At 42.1% G+C, this 22,259-nt stretch overlaps 1 protein-coding gene across 1 annotated transcript in view; it reads left to right on the plus strand.

Annotated features, from left to right (window-relative positions):
• Nucleotides 1-20,824, plus strand: part of LOC134431461 (5'-AMP-activated protein kinase catalytic subunit alpha-1-like) — an 83,872-nt gene extending 63,048 nt beyond the window's left edge. The window contains exons 6-9 of the mRNA XM_063179473.1: nt 477-701; nt 16,683-17,163; nt 17,569-17,695; nt 20,580-20,824. Of these exons, the coding sequence (XP_063035543.1) occupies nt 477-701; nt 16,683-17,163; nt 17,569-17,695; nt 20,580-20,824 (1,078 nt within the window). The remainder of the gene's footprint in view (nt 1-476; nt 702-16,682; nt 17,164-17,568; nt 17,696-20,579) is intronic.
• The last annotated feature ends 1,435 nt before the right edge of the window (nt 20,825-22,259 follow it).

The following is a 22,259-nucleotide window of genomic DNA, read 5'->3' on the forward strand; positions in this document are numbered from 1 at the left end:
AGCTCACTACCCTAATATCTTTTGCTGACTGGAGGCCAAATGTATGTTTTATTCATGCAGTGACATAGAAGATGTGGCAAGTTCTGCTATGTGGACTTGTCTTAAACTTCTTAGCCTCCAAGGCTTGGAGGCTAGATGACTACATAGATTGCACTCAAAGAGTGATAGCATTGTATAACACGGGCTTTCTTGGTAGTAGCTGCAAGTTTCTTTCAGTTTGCCGTTATCTTAAATTGTATCTGTGGATTATTTTTATGCAATAGAGAGGAAAAAATAGTACTTTTCTAGTTTCTGTTACATATGTGAAGAGGAAAGACACGAGTTCAAGGCGTAGTACTGAATGGTATAGTGAGTGCCGATTAGTTGTCCAAAGTTCATATACTCTTGATTAACATGATACAATTTAAGAATGTAGAAAAAAAAATCTATTTAAATGTATTAAGCTCAAATTGCTAATATTTAACTTTTTTTCTCAGATTATATGCAGGTCCAGAAGTAGATATTTGGAGCAGTGGAGTTATTCTCTATGCTTTGTTATGTGGAGCACTTCCATTTGATGATGATCATGTGCCAACCCTTTTTAAGAAGATATGTGATGGTATCTTTTATACCCCTCAATACCTGAATCCATCTGTATCTAGTCTTCTGAAACACATGCTGCAAGTAGATCCAATGAAGAGAGCAACAATCAGAAACATTAGGTAAAATGTTAACTGATATCTGATCAGAGGAGGCTGGAATGTTAATTTAAATGAAAATATGCAGAACAAAGAAATAATTTATATAGCTTGTCCCTGGTTCATAGTCTGAGATGAAAAATTCAACTTCTGTTTTTTTGGGTTTAGCTCTGGCTCTGATCTCCTCTGGCCAGTGAAGTATCTACTGGTGGTCAGAGTACAACAAATATATATGTTGCATATAAAAATTCTGTGAAATTCTACATTTAAGAGTGCTAAAGCAAGCCTGTTTACCTGCAGAATGGTTTGCAAAAACTGTACGGTATTGACTTCTCTGGGCAAGAAAAATATTTGCTGATGTGAACTGCTGTTTTGTATTGTAAATGTCTGAGGGGAAGTTATGACTCTTTAACCTGATAACTATTGATTTTATTAATATTTCTGCAGACTCAGCAAAATAATCTATTGAGGTTGAATATTCCATGGATAAGATGGCACTCACTATTCTAGCTTGAAAACCCTGCCATGAACCTGTGTATGAGTGACAATTGCTACATAGACTACTGATAAGTTGAAGACTGCAGATAGAGATAGCCATCATGGACTCCAGATTTCAAGATAGAATTATGGAGAGGGTGACCACTTTGACAAGTGAACAGTGGGTAGAATTAAAAAAACGGTAGCTTCATGCAATAGCATAGTTAGGTATTCCTGTTTTATTTGTAAGAAGCTCTAAGGAGAGAGCTCTGAAATACTACCTTAGTGAAGATGCTTCCTCATTTAGGAATGGAAGTTATCAAGTTAGCAATGTTTTTCTTTCAGTAAAACAAAAAATGTGTTACATATATCCCTTACTACTTAATTAAAATGGAAAGTAGTTTCATAGAATGTTAAACGGTTGGAAGGGACTTAAAGATCATCTAATTTCAACCCCCCTGCCATGGGCAGGGATACCTTCCACTAGACCAGGTTGCTTAATATTGGCGATGGAGAGACAGGGACATCTGAACTTGGACCAGAAGCCGATTTTTATTGAGAATAAAAAGTGTTTATATAGGGTTGACTTGTATGACACATATAGGGTTCTATTTTTGGTACCAATTTCCTATTGGTTACACATTCTTCATGACATCCATTACTTGGTAATCATTATCTTATCACAAAGTTTCACAACATGTCTCTTGGTCACTTTTACACCAGGGACCTGTGTCTGTCTCTCCCATGGTTTCTGCTTGATCAGGCCTAAGATATCAGGCTCCTTTATCAGTTCCATTGTACTCTCTCCTAGTGTCTATACCTCCCCTTTCCTTTCAACTAAAAATACACTCAAGTGACTTGTCTATTAGTTTTTTCACACACTGTAAAATACAAGGAATAACCATAACAATACATAATATAATGTCTAATACATATAAGCCTATTTTAACTAAATTTCTTATCCATCCACCAAGTCCCCAATCCTCCAGAAGTCTACCTAGCCAATCAAATCCATCATCTACTTGCAGTTTGTTTACACCCTCTTTCAGGGCTTGAATGCTTGCATGGATTGATTGAGAGTGGTTGGACAGGTTCATGCAACATATTCCATTGAATTCCTCACATCCATGTCCTTGTGCTAAAAGCAAAAAAAATTATCACTGCCCTAATTTGCAAAGTAGCATGTCTAATAGAATCAACATCAGCTAAAAGTCCTGTTAATGCTAAGGATATAGCATGAGTTTGTCTAGCTAACCAATAACCTAATTTGTTAAGTAATCCTAAAACTTTTCTTGCTGCTACACCAGGGGGAAAAACGATGCTGCCCATTGCTCTCCTTTATACCAAAAATCAAACCAGTCATCACAATCTTTGTCAAAAGCATGTAAGGTTCACTTAACTTTATAGAGGAATATTTATGCTGAAAAATTGGTATGTGAGGTTGTGGTTAGAGATAGACAAACGACACGAACTCCCCCAAGATCATGAGACAAACAGCAGCAGTTTATTATGGAAGACTCTTTATATGGGGGGTTTGAAAGTCCTGTGTTAAAACAGCTGATTGATTGAGATCTCTCTCTGCCAAGATCTCTGGCCAGTGGTGTGCCTGCGTCTAAGCTTGAACAGGGTTGGCTGAGGGTCCCTTGTATAGGTTTGAATCCAACCTATTGTACTGTGACAATTCCTCCTTTCCTTTTTATTAAAAAAATGTAAAATGTTGTCTGTTATCCTACCTGCAAGGGCCCTTTGCAGACAGGGTGACAGAAGACAGCATGGGTCTAATTTAAATGAGGTTTTCCACCGAATTTGACAAACCTAGCTCCCCTCAGCCAGCAATCTGTCCCATGTACCACTGGAGTTGTAGCACTCACTTCCAGGAGCTGTTAGGCAAGATCACAACCCTTCAGGCTAATATGCCAAAGGTTAACTACTTATAGGTACAAGTTACAACTTTACCACTAAGAAACCATTTAACCCTTAGAATCATTAGAAAAACCCAATTATCAGAAAAACAGTTTGTAAACAGAAAAACAATTTGTAAACTAAGAAAGTCGTTAAATGAACTGTCACTTCAATACTCCCAGATTTCCATGAGGTAGATAAACAAGTTGTTTCCATCACTGTTCCACACATGGCTCCACAATGTTTGTTGACAGGCTGTCACGATCATGATGGTTCGTTAACTGATGTCAGAGTGCAAAAACAACACAGAGGGGATTTCAGTATTAATCCAAACAAATGCACCTTTTATTGAGTGCCCACAGCAAATGCAATAGAAGGATTAGAAAGGAGATAAAGGATAGAGAGAGAGAGAAAGGGGGGAGGAATAGCTACCAACGGAGAGACGAAATCCTCATGGTCCAGCCAATAGATCTGTCTTGTTGCGTCAGGGAGAATCTCAAAGTCTTGGTTAATTCAGGGGTCCATTATAGTCCTCTGACAAGGGGGCAATAGGTAAAAGACAATGGAGAAATAAATCTATTGAAAAATGGGTATAGACAGTCCATGTTCCGAAGCAGGGCAAGTCAATTTCAGCAGTGAGCAGGACCCATTGTTCTTGGTCCGGAGAATACATCTGCAGGCAACACTTGGCAAACATCCCACTTCAGTCAGGCCTGGGCCCCTGCGTTGGAATTATAAGGGTCTCAGTCCTTGGGAGGGGGCTTCAATCCTCCATCCGTCATGGTGGTCGTGAGGCAGATGAGGGATTTTCCATGCGGGATCACCAAAGTTACCTGTTGTTCTCTTATTGTTGTTAACGTATTTCTAAAGTCCTGTACCTTCTGGATGGTTTTCTCACACGCAGCTTTTCACAGCAGTGTTGCTCCTGCTTCTTCGTCAGGGCTCCTCCTGACCACCCAAACCACCCTCTTTTATCCCAGTTATCTTCATTAGCCACAGCTGCCACCCAATTAAGGACATCACAGCTGCAGCCCATTTAGAACAACTAGGATCAGGGCAAGGCCACTTATACAGTACACATATTTTACTAGGACTCCTACTATAGTTACCCTAGAAAGTCAGACTTTCTCCAAAGAAGGTGGCATCTGGCCAAAAGGTGGGGAAATTCATGGGCTATTGTGATGAGCGGGTAGCATGAAGCAGGTGTAAGACTGTGGTGACACAGCAAGCACACCTGCAAACAATCACTTGGTGAGCATCTACCTCAACCAGGCCAGAACTCCAGTCAGGGTCTTCAGGGTCTTAGTCTCTGTCCTTGCAACGGTCGTGGGGCAAAAGAGGGAAACTTTGGACCATCTCTTACACAGGCCGTCAGGAGGATGCTGCTTGTGGGCTCAGGCAGGACGTAGGGCAGGACAGACCATATTAGGTCTTTGATCGCTTACTACCTGAGTCTAGTACATTTGGGGCTGTCTTTGAAATGTCCCCTGTGATATGGACTGGTGTGACCAGTTTACCTTCACATGGCCTTGTTGTCCACATCTGTAACAATGGGGAGTTTGTTTAACAGCAGCTGTAATAGTATTAGCTAACATATCCATGTTGTGAGATACAGTTACAACCTTAGGACATGCATTTATCATATCCTCTAGGGATGGATTCTCTTTAGGTAATGCATCTATTATCTTTCTACAGTCTTCATTTGCATTATCTTGTGCTAACTGTAGTATTAATTGGCTCCTTGCTTTTCTGTTTGCTATCTGTTTTTCCACAGCATCTCGTAATTGCTCTATGAACCACATATATAGTTTGTTGGGGTTTTATCTTATACTTGAATAACTTTGGGTAGACACAGGCATATTTGTACTTTTTGTTAGAGCTCGCATTTCTAAGTCCTTTGCTTGGGTAGGATTAAGGGGTCCAGGTGTGCTTGGGTTTTTGGGTCTTCCATGGGGGGCAATCCCATAAGTTGAGAAATCCCTGACCCAAAACATGGGTCCTGCTGTGAAGCTCTTGAATTTTGCAGTCCCTGGTCTTCTGCATAAGACATCCAGGCTGATTCAAACATCATATATTGCACTGCAGTACAGAGTAATTTTGCAATTTGCTTCGTATCAGAGGGGGTTAATTCACTAGCAGTTATAAATCGAAGCCTATTTGCAACAGCAGGTGATCCTAACCTGTGTTTAACAGCCAGTTGGCATAGCTCTGAAAGGATTTGCCAATTAAAGGGCACGTATTTGTCGGGTGTTGTCCCATTACCTCATACAACTGGGAATGCTGCAATTGCTCCCCCTCTCACTGCTAGTCCTCTGATGATGGTGAATACATGGGTCCAAAAATTAGTTCAGCCCCCTCTATATCCCCACATTCTATTGCTTTTTGTTTTACCTCCATCCAGAAGATTACCAGGTCACGAGTGGGGATGGTTTCTGCTCGGAACATCAGAGAGGCTGGAGCTGTTGTCGGCAGGGTTGCAAGGACTTCTTTGGGTTGTTAGAACTTTGGCTGTAGGTGTGATGGTGCTATGGCAGCGACAGGTGCTGGGCTGGGAGCAGGACTCAGCATCGTGGTGCTGGGACTTCCTGGTTTCGGTGCATTTCCGGGTGTGATGTAGTGACAACATCCAGGCATTTCTAGTGACATCATCTCGGGCCCCATCCCTGTGTTGCAGCAGCAGGCGTGACCAGCAGAACTGGGACTGTGGGCGCAGTTTGTGGGCTGAGCCAACCAGCTCCAGGCAGGGGCGGTCCAGGTATTTCCACGGTGATGATGGGCGTGGGCAGCTCCGGTGGTGAGGGGGTGATCCCAGGAGCCGGATGGAGCTGCGTCATGGTCACAGGATGCTCAGCCAAGATGGCGGTGTGCTCTGACCCAGCACATCAGCCCCACAGCGTGGACACTGGGTGCTCTGGTGCTGCACAGCACCCCCACAGCGTGGGCACAGGGCGTTCTGGCACCACACTGCATCCCCGTGGTACGGGAACAGGGTGTTCCAGCACCGCCCAGCATCTTGGCGCGGGCGCACCTTTGCTGCTTGCTGTGGTTCCGCCTGCTGCTGGGGCCCCACTGGCCACTGCAGAATTACTGCCACTCTGAGCTCTGCCGCTCCCCTCTGTTTGCACAGTGGAAACACACTGAAGCCCTGCCACGTGGAGCGATCTCATAATCTGGCTCATTGTTGCCTGACGCAGTTTGTCCGTGCACCGGAGCACTGCCACGTGTGGGGGTTGTGGAAAGTGGCTTGCCAGGGTACAGTGCTGGTGCAGGGGGCACATTCAGGGTGACACAGCCGCACAGGATGGCAGAGCCCCACAGGGTGACCATTTCATCCAGCTACATCCTCCGTGGGCTTGGAAGGGTGCCCAACTCCCCCACTAATGCCTCTGGTGCCCAGTCCTCACCATGTGCTCCGGTATTTAACAGTCTCATCTATGGGAATTAATCACGCCGACTCCATTTTCTTCATGGTGGAAAAAGCCCCTTCTTTATTCACGTAACTCGGTTTTATACAGTTTTACAGACCTCATGTGTGACTCCAATAGGTTAGTAGCTTTCTTGCCAATTACTTTTATTGGTTAGTAACAAGTTGTTATCCTGTATTGACTGGTCACTCAAACTCCCGGTGTGTACATGCAGGAAAAGTTGTTTGTGAGAGATAGTTTTCATTTTTCTAACGGTGTAAAAACAATTCATAGAGGTGGCTAGTTGTTTTTTCACGCAGGAATAGATTGTTATGCTAACGAACTGCTCACACCAGGATTGCTTTCACATGGGAACTTGCAAAGTGCTAGCTTCCCTTAGAAGAAATGACAGGCTAACAGAGCAGGCCTGATATTATGAGGCCTTTTTCTTATAATTTTTCCACTTTACTGCAACACTCATCAAATCTAAAATAACTTTCCGGGGCTTTATAACTTTTATTGGGCTTTCATCACCTCTGGAAGCTGCTTGAATTATAAATTGGCCAGTTCGCACCCAAGTATTCAAATCAAGGGCAGCCTCTTTAGTTGTGTCCAATACGTGGTTCTTAGCCCACATTATTAAAGCTAACAATGCCTCTTCATCATAATCGATGCCCCATTCCTCAAGAAGAAGTTTCCATACCTTCATAACTGGATGATCCTGCACAGAGACAAAGCCACGATTTCTTTGGTGGGGTTTTTCTTCTATTTTTCAGCTTTTTCAGCTCCTCTGCCATTTGGGGGTTTTTTTCAGCTCTTCCAGCTTCTCTGGCTTCTATGCTGTTTTTGTCTCCCCTGCACTATACACAGAGATGGCTGTGTCCTCACACAGGAGCACCACGTGTTACGTGAGGTCGTGGTCAGAGACAGACAAATGACATGAACTCTCCGAAGATCATGAGACAAACAGCAGCGGTTTATTATGGAAGACTCTTTATATAGGGGGTTTGAAAGTCCCGTGTTGAAACAGCTGATGGGTTGAGATCTCTCCCCACTTAGATCTCTCGCCAGTGGTGTGCCTGCATCTAAGCTTGAACAGGGTTGGCTGAGGGTCCTCTATATAGGTTTGAATCCAACCTATCGTACCGTGACAAAAAATCACGGATGTGTTTGGGGTTAAAAGGGATAATCACCCAAGGCTACATCGTCTTCCTTTTATTATGCGATGGGATGGCAGGCCAAGCCCAATCCCCACAAATTAAAAAAAAAACCCAGGAGGTAAAAGTAATGGAGCATTGGTTGAGCAAGAAATAATCCTGGATGTATAATTACACCATGTGCTCGCATTTTTATACACAGGTTCATGAGGGGAAACAGCCCAAGCCTTAGACTGATTTTTCCCAGAATAATTAAACCTTTTACAAAGATCCATTTTCACTGAGCCCAGAAGTTCTAACTCTTGAGGCTCAAGGGACACCAGGGAAAATAAGGGGTCCATTGATCCCAGGCATCAGCATGATTGCTGTTTTGCAACATTGTATTTACCTGACTCAGGCAAGGCCAATTGTCTAAGGGCAGAGCAGCAAGGCACGTTGAAAAAGGATTATCAGGGGATGCAGTGGCCAAACACAACATATCTTGTCCTGTAACATTCACCAAGGTTACCCAAACATCTGTTTTAGGTTGGTTAACAGGCAATGTCTGAGCACTAGAAACAATTCCCAGTAAATACTATAATATTCAGGAAGTCATCATTTATCCTTATTCTCAGTAGGAATAAGCCACTGGTTTGGAGTAATTTCCAATTGTTCAGGTAGATCCAACTTATACCCACACACTAATCGTTGAATTTGTGTGTTATTTCTGCTGCTTCTCGTTCGATCACATTGGCAGCAAGCACCTTGCCTTTTATGAGATGTGCAGTATCACAGTATCCCATATTCAACACATTTTCATAGGTCAAACAGGTGCTGATGTGGCTAGATCCTGTTCACAAGGATTCTCCTCTGATGTTGGTGATAAGGTGAATCTTCTGGTGATGCAGTCAAAGGTTCTGTAAACAGCTTCACATTCTTTGCTGGAATCCACTTGGGACCATTCTCTGTGGAGACACAAGCAAAACCTCTACCCCAGGTGACCAAAGGATAAGGCCCCAATATTTTACTGAATTCTGGATCCTTCACTAAAACAAGGGGTTTTTCCTTTTGTTGCAATTGTAAATTACAATTAAAATGTCGAACAATCGGTGGGTTGGGGTCCATCAAAGAACAATGCAAAGAGTTGAAAACATAAAGGGCTTTCTGTAGTCTCTCAGCAGGGATGCCATCTCCGGTTCCCCCTTCTGTTGACTTAAGAGATGCTTGAGGCAGCCATAAGCCTGTTCAATGATAGATTGGCCTGTTGGGGAATGAGGAATACTTGTTTTGTGCATAATTCCCCACAAGGAAAAAAAAATAGTAACTTGACGGGAAGTATAAGCTGGTCCATTGTCTGTCCTTACTTCAGATGGTATACCAAGAGTTGCAAAAACAGCAGTGAAGTGTCTACAGACATCTTTAGCTGTTGCCCTTGAATGGACTGATGCAAAAAGAGCACCAAAAAAGATATTAATAGAGGAATGAATGTATTTTCAACAGCCAAATTCAGAAAAATGGGTAAAGTCTGACTGCCAGATTTGAAGGCTCTGAAGCCCTCTGGGATTAAGACCTTCTGCAACAGAGGGAAAAGAACACCTTTGGCAATCAGGACAAACAGCAATAATTGCTGAAGCTTGGGCTTTGGTAATGCCAACATGTCAAAGCAAAGCAGCAGCATTTTGGTGAAAAAAAGAATGGCTCAATTTAGCCTGTTCTATCTTATTAGGTAGAACAGTTTGTAGTACAGGCATTGTTCAAAGGTCAACTTGCCTGTTCCCTTCAGCCAAAAATCCGGGAAGGTCTATATGCAATCGAATATGCATAGCAAAGTAAAGAGACATTCTATTTTATAAGAAAAAAACAAGGAGCTGCAACCAATTAAAAAGTTGTGAATTTTCAACCTCTCTGATGCTTCAGCTCTCATCACGATTCCTGCATCATTAGTTGAATCTGTAACCACATTAAAAGGAACAGAAATTTTTTTAAAAGCTCTGACAACAGCAGCAAGTTCAACAATTTGGGGGGACCCCTCAATTGTGGATGCATCTGCTCTCCAGGCACTAGAAGAGGGATCTCTCCATATTACCACTGATTTATGAGAGTGACCAGAACCATCTATGAATACTGTTAAAGCTTGAAGTGGAACCTCACTCTTCTTTGGTTTTTCTATCAATTGAAATAGAGGTATTAAAAGCTTATGTTTTGGAGGATGTATTGAGATTTGTCCACTGAATTCGGCAAAGGCCATCTGAACATCCTCTGATTCCTGAAATATCCAATTCTAATAAAAGGTGGTAAAAGATAGGAAAATAGTGGAAAATTCCACTCCCTCAAGAGAAGTGAGTCTTTGTCAGGCCTTAACAACTAATTGGGCCATCATTTCATGTTGAGTACTGATGATTTTGGTCATTTGGTGTGGTAAAAAAATCCATTCAATGATAAACAAAGGGTCTGGTGCCTTGGAGTCTCATTGATAAATCAAAGTGTGGGGCCTTTTTGCTGGACGCAAAATTATTAAAAATAAAGTCAGTTCAGATGCCCAGTGTTCAGCTTGTTGGCTTACTAAGGTATCAGATACGCATTGCAGCACCTGCTGAGCTTGTAAAGTTACCTAGGTGATAAAAGGTCTGAGTCTTATTTTAGCAATTCAAAGGACTTAGCTCTGCATTTGAAATTCCTATCAAGGAACACCCAGTTGATTGCTCCCAAAAGTTTTTGCACATCATGTAAGGTGCGAATGTTTGTCTGAATTTGCAGAGCTTGGGGGGAAATTGAATGGACTCCAATGTGCCACCACAAATACCTCCATGGGAGGTGTTTTCGGACCTTTTCAGGAGCTATGCAAAGCCCTGCATGATTTACAGCTTATGTGACAAGGGCTAAGGTTTTCTCCATGACTTCCCATTCTTCAGCTGCTACAAGAACATCATCCATATGATGATAAAAAAGAATATTAGGCATTTGTTGATGAACGTGTTTGAGGACCTTAGCAACATATCACTGGCAAATAGTACAGGAGTTTTTCATGCCTTTAAGTAAAACAACCCAGTGATATCACTGTAAGAGAACCTGCATGTTTGTGGTTAAAACTGAAAAGGCAAATTTAGGCGCATCATCAGGATGTAAAGGAATAGAAAAAAATCAATCTTTTAAATCAATAACAGTCAAGTGGCAGTTTTGGGGGATCGTGGTAGGAGGTGGGAGACCAGGCTGTAATGCCCCTATGTCCTCCATAGCTATGTTGATTTTTTTAAGATCATGGAGTAAATGCAACTTGCCAGTTTGTTTTTTGATAACAAACACAGAAGAATTCCAAGGACTGGTAGAAGGGACAATATGTCCTTTCTGGAGTTGTTGTTAGACCAACTCCATTAATGCACACAGTTTTTGCAATGGTAGGGACCATTGATCCACCCAAACTGGATTTTCTGTTTTTCAGGTTGGTTTTAAAGTGTTGCATGCTTCAGTGGCCCCCATTAAAAATCTGATTGAATTCTAAAGTTCCATTGGTAGAGAACATCCCTCCCCCATAGCACCATTGACACTGGTAACACAAATGATTTGACTGAGGTGAGGTGTCCCTCAGGGCCTTTGATCTATATCAAGTGCCAGCTTTGATACCTGCAGCTGCTCCCTCCAATGCCTGAAAGTGCCTGAGGCACTTCAGCAAGGGACCATTGTGAGGGCCATTTAGCTTGAGAGATAACTGTAACATCAGCCCCTGTGTCTATGAGACTGACAAGTGTTATCTCTTGTCCATTTAATGTCAGGGTACATCGGCATGAGGGGCATTGTTCTAATATAGGTTGTACCCAGCATACTTGGGTGTCCTAGTAGACCCAAATTCCCCTCATCGCGTTACGTCTGTGAACAGTACGCTCATGGTTTGGGGAAGTAAAATCAATTGAACTATTCGAGTTCCTTGGGGAATGGTGCAAGGTGGTTGAGGTGTCCAGGCCATAATCATAATTTCATAGTCAGAGTCAGAGTCTATAACCCCAGAGAGAACAAACAGTCTCATCAAAGAGGTGGATGACTAACCTAAAAGCAATGCAAGCATACGCTGCCCTGGTGGACAAAAAACTCCTGTGGGAAGCAAATGAACAGATGAATCAAGTAACGTTACTGTGATGGAGGTTGCCAGGTCCAGTCCGGTGCTTCCTGGTGTGGCGAGTTGTAAATCGGCAACGGTCCGGCAAAGGCTGCTTGTGGCAGTGGCTGGACTGAGGCTTGCTGTGTTCCGCTCTGAGGCATCCACTGGGGCATTTGTGTCTGTGCACGGTGCCATCCCATGCTTCAGCTCTGGTTTCTCGATATCGGATGCCCTTCAAAATCATACTTGGAATGACATTGATTAGGATAATGCCTTCCTTTATGGCACTGAGGGCAAATACTGTGAGCTTTGGATCTGGCCTCCCCCTTTTGTAAACAGTCCTTTTTCAAATGCCCAGATTTTTTGCACCCGAAGCATGTTTGTGGGTCCCCTGGCATAATCTTCAAAGCTGTAAAGGCATTAGCTATACCAGCCCCCACAGCCTCATAAGTAACTTGCTGTATGCTGAAGTGTGCTGAGGCAATTACATGCTTCAATCATTTCCAGCAGGATGGGTTTCTCCTTAGGCAAGGACTTAAGCAGTTTTTTACAGTCCTCATTAGCATTTTCAACAGCTAATTTTAAAAGCAACACCTCTCTGACAATGTCATTCTCAATTTGTCTTTCACAAGCTTGCTTTAAGCCGTCAATAAATTGCATATGAGATTCAGCTGGTCCTTGCTTTACAGCAGTAAATACTTTTTGGGGGGTCGCAGCATCGGGAACCTTTAAAAATGCGATACGCGCAGCTTCAGTAATGCCCTCAAGGGCTTCTCTAGGAATGCGGGCTTGCCCCACAGGGTCTGAGTGAGCCCCTTCCCTGGCCAGGTGGTCAGTCATGAGGGCTGTCATATTCTGGTTTGTATGCCCTACAAACCTTACAAGCAAAACTTCTAATCCCTTTTTCCACTGAGCATCAAAAATAGCATACTGAGTTGGGGTTAATAATACTTTTGCCAGTCCCTTGAAATTATGAGGGGGTCATAGGATGAGTTGACAATGTAGACTGTAAAAGATTAACAAAATAGGGAGACCCTAGCCCGTGTTCTGTAGCCGTGCAGAGTAGTCCCTTAATTTCCGAATAGCAAGGGGTTCCCACTGTGGGTTGTTTACCCTGGCACCGCAAAGCCTGACTGGCGCAACTATTTTCGCTGCGATATCAAAATCCCCCTCCTTAAGAGCCTTTTTCTTTAACTGCATCCAGTTATCATGAGGATCAGGAGGCAATAGATCAGTCTCATTATCTGAAGGTCCCTGATCGATGGGGTCCCTGTCCTCACTGCTAGAGCTGCAGGTAGCAATCTAGGCTGTTAACAACCATGAGACAAGATGCCTTCCCCTCCTTTATCTTGGCAGAGGGGAGGTTGATAGCTGCAGCCACTCTTCAGTATCAGGGGCGCCAGTTTCAAGTGGGTAGGGAGAGTCAGAGTGGGGTAGGAGGCCAGCGGTATCTGCAGAGGATACAGCCTGAGACTGCTCTTGCTTTTTCAATGTCTCAAAATTCATTATCCAGGATGGGAGCATACACATTGCCAACTTGTGTCCTATAGTGGCTAAATCATAGAGCTTAACTCCCACATCATCCCAAACAGCACTTGTAAAAATAGAGGAGGCAGCGATGTCAGAACATTTAACAGCCATCCATTTTAGAAATGAGCTTCAAGTCCAGCTTTGGCAAGGACTTGCAATGTTTTACAAGCAAAGCAAGCATTAGTTTAAAAATGCCTCTCTCTTTAGACATGCTTTGTCCCATGTTCCCCCTGACTCACCTCCTTCTTCGTGGAGAGATTATTTTGGGCCCACTCCTGGTTCTGGCACTAGCACTTCCAGTTCTGAGGTCTCGCTGACTGCAGCCAGATAGGCTGGTTCTTGCTCCTCACACAGGGCTACCAATTATTGACGATGGAGAGACAGGGACATCTGAACTTGGATCAGATGCTGATTTTTATTGAGAATACAAAGTATTTATTTAGGATTGACTTGTATGACACATATAGGGTTCTATTTTTGGTAACTATCTCCTGTTGGTTACGCATGACATCCGTTGCCTGGTAATCATTATCTTATCACAAAGTTTCACAACATGTCTCTTGGTCGCTTCTACACCAGGGAGCAGTTATCTGTGTCTGTCTCTCCTATGGTTTCTGCTCAATCAGGCCTAAGATATCAGGCTCCTTTATCAGTTCCACTGTACTCTCTGTCTTACTCTCCATAGCTCAAAGCCTTATCCAACCTGGCCTTGAACACTTCCAGGGATGGGGCATCCACAACCTCCTGGGCAACCTGTCCCAGTGCCTGACCACCCACACAATAAAGAATTTCTCCCTAATATCTAACCTAAGTTTCCCCTCTTTCAATTTGTACCCATTACTCCTTGTCCTATCACTACAGTTCTTAACAAAGAGTTCCTCTCTGGCTTCCCTGTAGGCTCCTTCAGATACTGGAAGGTGCTGTGAGTTCTCCAGGCTGAACAGCCCGAACTTTCTCAGCCTGTCTTCATAGAGAAGGTGCTCCAATCCTCTTATCAAGTTAGTCTCCCTTCTCTAGACTTGCTCCAACAAATCCATGTCCTTATGTTGGGGACACCAGACCTGAATGCAGTACTCCAGGTGGAGTCTCACAAGAGCAGAACAGAGGGGGAGAATCACCTTCCTCACCCTACTGGCCATGCTCCTTTGGATGAAGCCCAGGATTCCATTGGCTTTCTGGGCTGTGAGTACTGACTGCCAGCTCATGGTGAATTTTTCATTACTTATCACCCCCAAGTCCTTCTCTGCAGAGCTGCTCTGAATCACTTCTCTGCCCAACCTGTAGATGTGCCTGGGATTTCTTTGACCCAGGTGTAGGACTTCGCACTTTGTTTTGTTGAACTTGATGAGGTTTACACAGGCCCACTTCTCAAGTGTGTCAAAGTCCCTCTAGATGGCATCCTTTCCCTCCATTGTGTCAACTGCACCACACAGCTCGATGGTGTCAGCAAATTTGCTGGGGGTGTCCTCGATCCCACTGTCCATGTTGTTGACAAAGATGTTGAACAATATTGGCCCCAGTACCCATCCCTGAGGGACACCACTCATCACTGGTCTCCATGTGGACAATGAGCTGTTGATCCCAACTCTTTGCATGCGACCAGCCAGTTCTTTATCCACTGAGTGGGCCATCCATCAAATCCATGTCTCTCCAATTTGGAGACATGGATGTCATGTGGGACAGTGTCAAACACTTTGCGCAAGTTCAGGCAGATGATGCCAGTTGCTCTGCCCTATCTACCAATGCTGTAGCCCTGTCACAGAAGATCGTCAAATCACAATCACCTCTGTTTTTCATGTGCCTTAGCATAATTTCCAGGAGAATCTGCTCCATGATCTTGCCTGGCACAGAGGTGAGACTGACTGGGCTGTAGTACCCTGAGTCTTCTGCTTTCCCCTTTTTAAAAATGGGAATTGAATTTCCTTTTATCCAGTCCTTGGGAATTTCACCTGACTGCCACGATTTTTCAAAAATGATGGATAGTGGCTTAGCAACTTTCTCTGCCAGCTCCGTCAGGACCCATGAATGAATCTCATTGGGTCCCATGGACTTGTGCACATTCAGGTTCTTTACATGGTCTTGAACCTGATATTTTTCTACAGTGGGCTTAGGGTCTCCATTCTCCCACTCCCTTGCTTAACTTGGGGGGTGTGGCTGGAGCACTTGCTGTTGAAGACTGAGGCATAGAAGTCATTGAGAAGCCTTACAGAAATCAAAGCACTGAGAACTAAACATTGTAAAACTTAAGCTAAGTTCCTATCCATTCATCTAAGTCATGTTAAATAAGTCCGAAAGACAAGTGATATGAAAAAAGATGTTGAAAATTGTTGCCTACAGAGCATGGATGGATTTTTGAATCCTAAACAATTTTGTCTTGTTAGCTATGAGACATCATCTCAGTTTAAAAGATAAACTTTTGACTTTAATTGACTCCCTTAATTTTTCTAGTGGTATGTGCATGCAAAGAAAGAGGCCCACTGTAACAAACAGTGACAAAATATTCAGTTTTTCTGCTAGAGCTGTGCTTTATAATCATATGGGAAAAGCTTTTTCTACTTCTAAGTTAATTGCTTTCCTATGATGCAAGTACATTTTGATCAATTCAGTTGTGCTAAAGCATGTTCTCAGGCTCATACTGACTAGAGCTTGATCAATATAACTGCTCTTAAATCTGTAGCAATTCTTTATGCTATAGAATAGAATACTTAAAAATTAGCATAATATCATATCCTTCGACTAATTAAACAGCTTACTCTAGGCACACAAAATTATTTATTTCTGTATGATTGGGCAACCTAAGTATTTGGTTCCTTCTATATATTTCCTTTTCACTCTTAGCCTATGGATACACTAGTAAAGAGGTACAGATCAGCTCTTCTGTAGCCTTCCCTCAACTCTTTAAGGCTTGAAGAGACAGCAGGGGTTTTCTGAATGGAAAACTCATAGGCAGCTTGTTGGGGGTGGGGAGCATGTGACTTGAGTGTTCAAACATCTACTAAAAAAAACTATTCAGTATCAAGATTTCTTTAATTTGTTCAGTATTCTTATGTATGTACTTGGGGAGGAACAACTTTGATTGGGTAGCATATATATTTCAGTTGAAAATATCTCAAAACTAAAATTATTTTTCTTTTTACTACCTCTAACTACAAACCCAAGGCCAAAACCACAACTATTTATATAAAAAGCTGGTTGACTTATAGAAAGATATTATTCAAGATCAGGTAGTTGAAACCCTTAGAAGAAAGAGGCATTTTTCAGTCTCCTGCAAAATGTCTAGCAAAATCTTGTGAAGGAGATGATTACTTTTCACTATGTACTGTTGTGTTGCACAGAAGGGGACTTGTATTGACAACTGTTGATCTTTTTTGTATAGACTAAGAATAATTTTATTTTAAAAATAATTTAATAATAAAAATGCTTTCTTTGCATATATATACTCAGATTTTATTTTTAAATCTAGAGAACATGAATGGTTTAAGCAGGACCTTCCCAAGTACCTGTTTCCTGAAGACCTGTCATATAGTTCTACCATGATTGATGATGAAGCCTTAAAAGAAGTGTGTGAGAAGTTTGAATGCACTGAAGAAGAAGTGCTAAGTTGTCTGTACAGCCAAAATCATCAGGATCCTTTAGTGGTTGCTTATCACCTCATTATAGATAATAGGAGAATAATGAATGAGGCCAAAGACTTGGCTACAAGCCCACTGGATTTTTTTCTTGATGATCACAATCTGTCTCGACCCCATCCTGAAAGAGTGCCATTCTTAGTAGCTGAAGCACCACGTCCCCGCCATACTCTTGATGAGCTGAATCCAAAGAAGTCAAAACACCAAGGTGTAAGAAGAGCAAAGTGGCACTTGGGAATACGGAGTCAGAGTAGACCAAATGATATCATGTCTGAAGTTTGTCGAGCAATTAAACAACTGGATTATGAATGGAAGGTAAAGAATAAAGGGTCTTTACAGCAGACAACAGTAAATTTTTTTGAGCTGTGTAATAACATAGCCTTGAAGTATGAAACTGTCTTCTCCTGTGCTGTGGAAAATAGTCTTGTATGCCTGTACTGACTACTTGTGTTTGCTGTGCAGGATGGGTTTGGGGAGGAAGGCTATTTATGCTGGCAGGAACAATCTTGCTAACGTGTTCAGTCTTTCTACTGGGGCTCTGGAAATATGATGAGTAGGGTGTTTTGTTTGAGGTTTTTTTGGTGTGTTTTTGTTGGTAATAAAAACTCTGTCAGGTAAACCTGAAATCACTTAATAACATCAGTGACTTGAAATAAGAAAAACAATGTGCAGTGCTTCTAAAACAGTTCTAGTTACTAAGTCAAATCTCTTGTGTACTAGGTTGTAAATCCATACTATCTGCGTGTTCGAAGCAAGAATCCAGTGACAAGTGCATATTCCAAAATGAGTCTACAGTTGTATCAGGTGGATAGCAGGACGTACTTACTGGACTTTCGTAGCATTGATGGTATGTAAAGACTTACATAAGTCAATGAACTTGTAAGGGGAAAAATTTTAAATGCAAACATGTCTTAACTTACTTGTTTATAAGTGATGTCAGTGTTGCCCTTTATTAGTTTAAGCCAAGCTAGATCTGTATTAATGTTTCTTTATTCCTTCCTTATCTAGCGTTCCTATGATCAGATGGTTAGCTGTTTCATTCCTTAAATAATCCCTTTTTAGCTATATCAACTCTCAAACTGCTCCATTTTGTGTCTGCACCAGCACTCATATTGCTGGTACAAAAGGGGAAGGATTGTTGGAGGTGAGTTTTGAATAAACCTAAACTGGTTTTGTGGCCTCACCCCCAAATTTAAACTTTAATTTAGATATGAAGTAAGTATGGGAACATATTTTCCTAGTGAAGATAAAGTTTGGCATTTAGGCATGCAAATTTAACTTTAACTGTGCATTGCTGTACTGCATCTGGCTGAGATGGATTTAACTTTCTTCATTGTAGCTGGTATGGTACTGTGGTTTTGATCTGTGACTAAAACAGTGTTCTGGCTAGTGCTGAACAGTACTTGCATATTGTCTAGTCTTTCTGTTTTCTCACTGTGGTGCACCCAATGAGTAGGCTGGGGGTGAATAAGAAGTTTTATGGGGACATAACCTGGACTGCTGACCTGGCTTGATCAAAGTGATGTCATGCTATATGATGTCATGCTTAGCAAAAAATCTGAGTGGATGGGAGTTTGGGGAAGGTAGCTATTGTTCGGAGACTGGCTGCATGTTAGTATGCTTATAGGAGGTGGCACGTGGTTGCCTTTGCATGACTTTTTTTTGTTTCTTCCTTCATCTTAGTGAGCTCTTTATCTCAAACTATGAGTTTTCTTACTTTTGTCTTTCCAATTCTCCTCCTCCATTGCACTAAGGGTAGGGTAGAGTGAATGAAGGGCTGGCTGGGGATTTAGCTGTCAACAAAGTCCAACCCAACAATGCTAGTAGACAAAATTTAAGAGGGGCATACACTTTCAGTAAGTGAAGTCTTGAAAGCAGTTGGACAGATCTGTAGAATAAACCTTTATAGAGTGACAATATCACAGCATACAACTCTGTTGTGTTTTAAGCCCAGCTGGGAACTAAGCCTTACACAGCTGCTCCTTCACTTTCCCCTGGTAGAATGGGGGAGACAATCAAAGGGATAAAACTGAGAAAACTCATGGGTTTAGATAGAGACAGTTTAATACAGAAAGCAAAAGCCACATGTGCAAGCAAAGCAAAACAAGAAATTTGGTCGCTCCTTCCCATGGGCAGGCAGATGTTCAGCCATTTCCATCATGCATAACAGTTACTTGAGAAGACAAATGCCATCACTCCAAACATCCCCCGCTTCCTTCTTCCCTCAGCTTTATATGCTGAGCATGATGTCATATGGTCTGGAATATCCCTTTCATCAGTTGGAGTCAGATGTCTCAGCTGTGTTCCCTCCCAACTTCTCGTGCATTCCCAGCCTACTTACTGGCAGGGTGGTATGAGAAGCAGAAAAGTCCTTGATGCTGTGCAAGCTCTGCTCAGCAATAACAAAAACATCCCTGTATTTTCACACACTGTTTCAGCACAAATCCAAACCATAGCCCTGTTCTAGTTACTAGGAAGAAAACTACCCATTCCAGTGAAAACCAGCACAAACTGCAAGTCATACCTTCCTGAAAATGGAGGAGCAAATATAGACTGGCCATAATGCTTGTTTAAGAGCATAGTAGACTAAAGCAATTTATAGCCAATAGTGTACATGATATGCCTAGGAAAACCTGTAATGGAAAAAGGATTTACTGGAATATGGCTGGATTATAGTACAGGATGGCTACAGCTGAGTCTCATGGCAGTTTAACCTGATCTGACTTGGCAATGCAATTCTTGCCTTGTCCCTTCTAACCATACAAGTGCTTGCTTAGATCTAGTAGTATTTGAAACAGGGCATTAATCCCTTTCCTGCACTGACCTCTACTGTAGCATAAGACAAATGCCATTCCTGTTGAAGGGGAGATGCCTGCTTAGAGCCATGCAGCTGGGGCAGCTGCAGTCCTGGCCTCAACTCTTGAGGAAATACAAGCCGAGGGCATGGATTTGGCATCTCTCTTCCAACAGTAAAGCTGATCTGACTTGGCCTCCATCACAGCTAGCCATTCTCTATCCCTCTTGCAAACTGTAGTTTAATGTAGCTTTGATGTGAACACCCAATGTCTTCTGTGTTCACTAACTTCTCTTAGAAATAACTTTTTCTGGTGACAGGTGCAGGTCAAAACTAATGTTGAGTATTTAAAGTAAGAATAGAGATACTTCAGCAGAAAATTACCTTCAGTATGAGGTAGAAATGCTTCCATCTTAGAAGTAAACTGTTGCAGCCCAAATGCATATTAAAGAGAAAAACTTCCAAAAATGAAGGATATAGATGCTAGCATTTAATGTATCAATGAATTATGAGGAAATACAAAGTATGAAAAACCAAATAGAAAGAAAGCAAATAAAATACTATCAAAAAGCATCTACGTAATGTTCAAATTGTTATTTGATTTAACCTTATGATGCTGTCATGTTTCTGTTTTAAGTTTAAGCTAAATCTATTTGACTATTAGCTGCTGAAACTACTTCATGAAAAATGTGGTGAGTGCTGGTCTAAACTAGATGAGATAGTCCTGGAGCACAGTTCAAAGCACAAGAATAATTTGCATAAGGACATTTAATTCTGTTGATATATGTATAAGCTTTAATTTTGTATCGACTACATACAGTTGCAAAAGCTGTTTATGTATTAATCAACATTTAAGAAAATCAAGACTGGAAGTGTGAAAAAGGGAAGTTTGCTGTTCTTATGATTAATTTTCCTCTTCTCTCCAATTGTCCCCCAGATGAAATTACTGAAGCAAAATCTGGGACTGCAACTCCACAGAGATCAGGTTCTGTGAGCAACTGTAGATCCTGTCAAAAAGATTCAGATGGTGATGCACAGGGAAAATCTGAAGATATGTCCCTTACACCATCAGCAACCTCTTTGACTGATTCTTCTAAGGCTGAATTAACTCCAAGACCAGGGAGTCATACAATAGAATTCTTTGAGATGTGTGCAAATCTTATTAAAATACTTGCACAGTAAGTTCAAAAGTGGGCTTATTTCTTTTACAGCAATAAGCATACCTAAATCATAATCAGATGCTTCCAGTTATAATCAAGTTAAATTAACTAAGGTGTGTCGGTTTCTCGGCTGTTTTATGGCCTGGAAAGGCTCGGGGATGGCCTTGGGCAGCCTGCGCTCCAAAGGACGAGAAGAGGCTCCAGGTTTTTTCTCGGTCTTCAGTGTTTATTAGTTTTTTATCTAAAAGATTTTCTCTCGGCCCGACAGAGGTCTGCACAGCAAGCCAGCCATGAGCACACTGAGAGCCCCCAGGGCGGTCACCTATCTTTATACTCAAAACTACATATGCAATATTTACCTATTTCCCCCAATACCTTTTACCCTTATTGACCAGTACACCTTTAGTAATAACCAATCCCAAAGTGCCAACATCACCACAGAAGATGGAGGCCAAGAAGAAGAAGAAGAAGGACAGGACACGCCCCAATTCCTCCATCTTACTTCTCTAGACCCCCCTGTAGAGAAATTCTAAACCCTGTGTTTCACACTCTAATTAACTTATCCCTTCACCATTTACCCCAGTGAAATCCTCCCATCCTCATAGAGGTGTTGTCTCCCGTGTAGGATCAAAGTCCAGCCACCAGACACTTCTGGCAACATTCCAGGACCTCCGAGCCCCCCAAGGGTGGTCTCGGTCACTCTGCACATCAGTCCTGAGGTGCTGAGATCCCACAAAGGTGCTGAAAAACTAACCACAGAATGCAATTTTCGGGGGGGATTGGAATGATTATAGTCCATTATGTATATTATTTTGAAGTTGGGGTGAATTCTGATTGTCCACTGTCCAATAGCATAATACAGATATAGGAAGTCATACCCTTGGGGCAGTGTCCACAACACTTTACACTGATTGCACATTAGAATTCAAATATTTAAGTTATACTGGCCTTCTTGCTTTTTTCACTGATAATACATACATCTAATGCACTGTAAGTAAATGTAGTTCAATGACTTAAGTATGACTTGATCAGCATCTATAGTTGTGCCTTAGTTGATCAGAATTGTCAACATCTAACAGTAATATACTAAAACTGCTGTTTCTTCCCTCTTATTTGACAGTAAATGATAAAGAATAGTTTAATGCATTATAATATTCTACTTTTAATAACAGATAAATATTATTAAATGCATGCAAATCCAGCCAGGTGAAAATATATGTAGGGGTTTTGTAATGCACTAAGGATGAAATTCTGTGGGCTGTAAGTAGAACAATTCAGGTCACAGCAGTGGTGAGAAGTTTAATGCTGAGAAGACTTGGCACCCTGTGGGCTGAAACAAAATGTGGTTCTGTGAAGGAGAACTGTCAGCAGGTTCCTGATCTGTGCAGATTTAGTAACTCATATCTTAGTGTGGTAGCAGCACAGCAGTTCCCCATTGCTACTGCAGGCTGAGAATC

Source organism: Melospiza melodia, chromosome W (genome assembly GCF_035770615.1).
Source record: "Melospiza melodia melodia isolate bMelMel2 chromosome W, bMelMel2.pri, whole genome shotgun sequence".
Classification (NCBI taxonomy): Eukaryota; Metazoa; Chordata; class Aves; order Passeriformes; family Passerellidae; genus Melospiza; species Melospiza melodia.